The following is a 4,945-nucleotide window of genomic DNA, read 5'->3' on the forward strand; positions in this document are numbered from 1 at the left end:
TATTACTATTTGTGTTTAAATATTAAAATAAATTTCTTAAGTTTTTGCAACATTCATTATTTTAAGTATGAACATTACTGTCAAATAATAGTCTAATATTACATAAATTCTGCAAATATCTATTGCACCGAGTAATACTCGTTTTACATTTTTGAATCCATTAGCAGAATTTCTTGCATTAAAATCAAGCAGAATATTTAAAGACATACGATAAATTAAATATAGGTTTATCACCATTTTACAAGTATATTTAAATTATACTTTTTCTATTGTAGAAAGAAAAACATCAAAGATCGAAAAAATTCTAAAGGTCATCAAGAAAGTGAAAAGATTCCCCGAAAAATTGGGTGGTTTTTTGAGTCAGAACATTATAAAAGTATTAATAATATTTTCATTCACTTGTCTATTAGCAGGAGCAATTTATAATATTAATTCCATAAAACAAGGAATGGATTATACTAATGTTTTTCCATTCCATTCTTATGGTGAGAAATATATGAAAATGCATTATCAATATTTCACCGATTATCCTCATAGAGTAATGCTAGTGTTTAATCAAACTCTAGATTATTCAAATGCAAACGTTCAAATGGATATAGAAAACATCTTAAGAACATTCGAAAGTGCTCCTTACACGACTGGACCAAATTATACAGAATGTTGGTTGAAAAAATATTTGTCTTATATTCGTGATTCTAGAATTAATTACTTGATTAAAGATTTTGACGTAAACACAACACAGGGATTTCTAGAAGGACTAAAAAAAGTGTTTTTAAAATTTCGCAATGGAATATTTGAAAGTGATATCGTGTGGAATAAGGAACGTGATCAAATTATAGCTTCGAGATGTTTACTTACATGTCGTAACGTCAGAAACGGAAGTGACGAAAAATTCTTAATAGAAGAATTACGTAAACTTGCAGCTGACAGCAAATATGATGTGTTTGTTTATAACTTCTGGTTTGTATTCTACGATCAGTATTTAAATATGCCTGCAATATACTTAAAAGCCGTAGGAATCGCTATTTTGTCGGTATTTGTTATATTTTTTGCATTTATTTCTGACATATATTATAGCATTGTTGTTTTATTTACTGTTATTTGTATTCAAGTGGAAACTTTGGGTTACGGAAGTGCATGGAATGTGGGTTTAGATCTGATTTCTGTAATGTTTTTAATAATGAGCGCGGGATTTTGTGTTGATTACGCGGTGCACGTTGCTCACGCTTACAGTAATTGCAAAGAAACAGATCCTAACGAAAAAATAAAAGCATCCTTGCAATGCATAGGATATCCGATTGTTCAAGGGTGTTTATCTACTGTCATCGGAGCAATATTTTGTATTTTCGGACCGTCTTATTTGTTTATTGTATTTTATAAGGTAATTCTTCTAGTTATGATATTTTCAATGTATAATAGTTTAATTGTATTGCCCGTTATCCTTAGTATCGTCGATTCAATTCACTTTCCTTGGAAGAAACAAATTAATATTGTGTAATTACTTTAGAGATATTATTGTGGTTTCTATTATTGAATTGTTGAAAATATTTATATATGAAGTTAAAATTTATAGTAGTTAATCATTGTACTGTACTTAAAACTAATATATTTACTCAATTTAACATTGTAATTGAATAATACTGTATATCTTTATCATTGTGTAGAATTGGATAAAACTTGGCAACATTCTGAATAAATAGTCATAAGCCAGACCAGTTTTGAAATTCCATTTATAAATTTATCGTATATTTAAGTACAGTTGAGTGCTTTAGATCTTCGCATGTTCAAATCGAATTTTAGACCGAATCGAAGACATTTAAAACAATTATTGTGTTTAGTAAACTGAAACGTTTTTCTAACATAATTTGCTTGTAAGCAGTTAACATTTTATAAGTGAATTTTAATTGGTAATATTTTAATTCATGCTCTATATCGTTTAATTTACCAATGTTTGCTTCATCGTACTGTATTTGAAAATTATGAAATAAATACTAATTTTAATGCAACAAAAAATGTAGAATTCAATGCTTTAGATCTTCTCTTTAGATTTTTTTGAAAATACCAAATCTAAAAAATATAGGTATTTTCAAAGAAGTTTACTGTAGACCTAAGGACCTGAATACTGTTTCTATGAAAGAGTATAAATATGACGACTGTTTAATTGCAGAAGAACAAGAAGGTATAGGTGGATGCAGGCAAGACATCTGAGCGTCACCAATTCCTTTTTTATATATTATCTATAATTTTAATTTAAAATGTTTTGTGTTTTTAAAAGGACTTTTTAGTAACTTCCGGCGACAAGTAGCCTAGAAAGAAAGGTCAGTCGCCGAAAAGTGTATTGTCTTGGAACACAGAGAAAATAAATGGTGATCTCTTTTGGGCAGATTTTGTCTATTTTTATTAAACAACAACTCTTTATCGCACGAAAATTTACTGAGAACAAAAAATATTAAAAAGTTTTGTTTGTTCTGACTTTGAATGATTACTTTTAAATAAACGTATGCTATTCATTTTACTATGTATTGTACCGTACATTTATATAGATTTCCTCTAAATCCCTAGATTTTCTCCGGTCCTCAGGAGTAAAATACCACCTGGCTTTTGAATCGGGTAAACCATTCATAACATTGCGTACGACCTAGAGCAACGCATCCATAAGTTTGATTCAAAGGTCGAAATGTTTCCGTAAAGTTTTCTCCAGTTTTCGCAAAACTTAACGTTGCAGCAGTGTTCTCCTGAGGAATCGGCCTTCTACAATGTAATAACTTTGTTCTTCGTATGGTTTATTGTACACGCGGTCTGGCAAGGTTTGTCGTGCCGTTTTAGTCATACTATCTTTAGGCACTGTTACCATCTATAACACGCGAAATCAAGTGTAAAATATTTTGTCTTCGTGGCACTACTTGTACAAGCAATTTTTTCACAAGGCTCTTTATTATTTTTATGGTATTTTACAACTGTTTATGTCAATTTTATGAAAAAATGTCAAATAATTACTTACAGATATTTGTCCCGAAGTACAATTATGGATTGTACCTTGAGACACGAACCAATCCAAACGTTTTTGTAAATTTTAACTTCCGCCAGATGAAAAAAAGATGTTATAAGGGAAAAGACTTGGATAAACTTACAATATTAGCTCTATCAGTTAACAAAAATGTGTCATATGCTGGAAATGCAGGTAAGTATAAAGCTTAAATGTTCTGTAGAAGGCATTTAAATGATTGAAAACCAAAGATAATCTCATTTTTGCATTAAGAAAAACAATAGTCATTACAAATATAGGTCACAAACATTACTACTTACTAATTTTTTTAGGATTAATACCGCATTTCTGAGAGTAATTTTCAAAAAAGGTGCAATCTTCGTGCACCCAGAATCGACAGGTAACGCATTGAATCCAGTCTAAACCATAACGACAAAAGTAAACCAAATGATATTAAATAAATAAAAATAAAAATAAAAAATATAAATGTGTATATTTATTGTTTAGTTGGCTGATGAGGGGCAGGAGCCCGAAACGCCTAATGTAGAAAGCGTCCTAACTGAATAAAGATGAAAAATTTGCCTAATGTTTAAGTTCGTCACTACATTGTGTCTGTGCAAGATATTAAATATAAAACACGGTTTCACTAGAGAGAAAACAGAAAAAATTAATTAAATATTTGAGAAAAGCAATGCCTTGTACCTTGGGACTGTCACAACGTACAAGAAATTCACTGTCCCAAGGTACAATTTTCTCTTGTTTATAACAAAATATGGTTATAATTTTTGAATTACAGAAATCCAATGTTATTTATTAAAATAAGTGGTTACGAATGTAGTCATCAACAAACTGTACCTTAATTAAATTATTTAACTCAAAGTATTTCGATTAAAACCGATATCCAAATGGATTGCAATAAAACAACACCTATAAAAATTACACCACGTGTCACAGCGGTGAAACGATTCAAAATGGCCGACTTTACGTCATGCATTCTGAATGTTGTAATGAAATACAGTAGCTACTAGATATCGCTACTTACTACTTCTCAATGTATTATTTTTCAAATGACGAGCTTGTCTCGAAGTACAAGGTGTCCCAAGGTACAAGGATCTCCCCTATTCATTAATATTTTTTTAAACGTTTGAATGAAGATCATCAATTTGTTTCAAGATGTAAAATACAGTGATACCTCGGTTTTCGTCGATAATCAGTTCGAAAACAATCGGCGAAGTCCGAAACCGAGGCAATTATTTCAATATGAATTAATGTATAACCAATTAATTCGTTCTAGAGACTCCAAAATACATATCAAACACATATTTTATAGAAACAAATATAGCGTTTAATATCAAAAACAATAAGAAATTATTATAAAATGGATTTTTATATCCATTTTATATGGAAATTTATATTTATATGAATAAATAAATATTTTATATGACTAATGTAAAGAATAAATGAACATTTAACATGGCACTTCCCAGGAGAAAGCTAAAAGGAAAGCAATGAAATTTGGCGTATTAAAATTCTCAGCATCAATTTAGTGAGATTTCGAAAAAAAATTCATTTTTCGTCTTTGAAAATACATTTATTTAAATCTCAGAAATAAACCCATTTTTCCATTTTATTACCGGAGGATGATCGCATCTCTCCCCCCCGGAGTCGTTTTTTTTCTCAGGGAACTCATCGAATGCGTCACATGGTTCATAGAATATTTTATATGTACAGTACATACTTTACTTAATAATGGAATAATAGAAATTACTATTGGTAAAAAAGAGTAACGTGGCTTGGGAACATAAAACGGGGAAAAGTCAAGGACAATGGTCGTCGTCGAGAGTCCGAGGGACAGAAACTGAGTGCCGGCCAAGAAAAGTATCACGAATATCGAACTATCCTCCGTCACGGATTATTGTTCAATCCTCCGATACGGATTATTGGTTAACCCTACGATAC

General features: G+C 30.4%; 1 protein-coding gene across 1 annotated transcript; it reads left to right on the forward strand.

Moving 5' to 3' along the window:
* The first annotated feature begins 502 nt into the window (after positions 1 to 502).
* Positions 503 to 2,208, forward strand: LOC136979183 (patched domain-containing protein 3-like). Its single transcript, XM_067275114.1, has 2 exons — positions 503 to 1,232; positions 2,081 to 2,208. The coding sequence occupies exons 1-2, from the start codon at positions 503 to 505 to the stop codon at positions 2,206 to 2,208; spliced, it is 858 nt and encodes a 285-aa protein (XP_067131215.1).
* The last annotated feature ends 2,737 nt before the right edge of the window (positions 2,209 to 4,945 follow it).

This window comes from Centruroides vittatus, unplaced genomic scaffold (genome assembly GCF_030686945.1).
Source record: "Centruroides vittatus isolate TY-2023 unplaced genomic scaffold, ASM3068694v2 contig_595, whole genome shotgun sequence".
NCBI lineage: Eukaryota > Metazoa > Arthropoda > Arachnida > Scorpiones > Buthidae > Centruroides > Centruroides vittatus.

Coding starts and splice junctions, on each gene's coding strand:
- LOC136979183 (XM_067275114.1), top strand. CDS start 503: ATGCATTATCAATATTTCACCGATTATCCTCATAGAGTAATGCTAGTG. Junction 1,233..2,080: donor GCACGTTGCTCACGCTTACA/GTAATTGCAAAG, acceptor TAAAAAATATAG/GTATTTTCAAAGAAGTTTAC.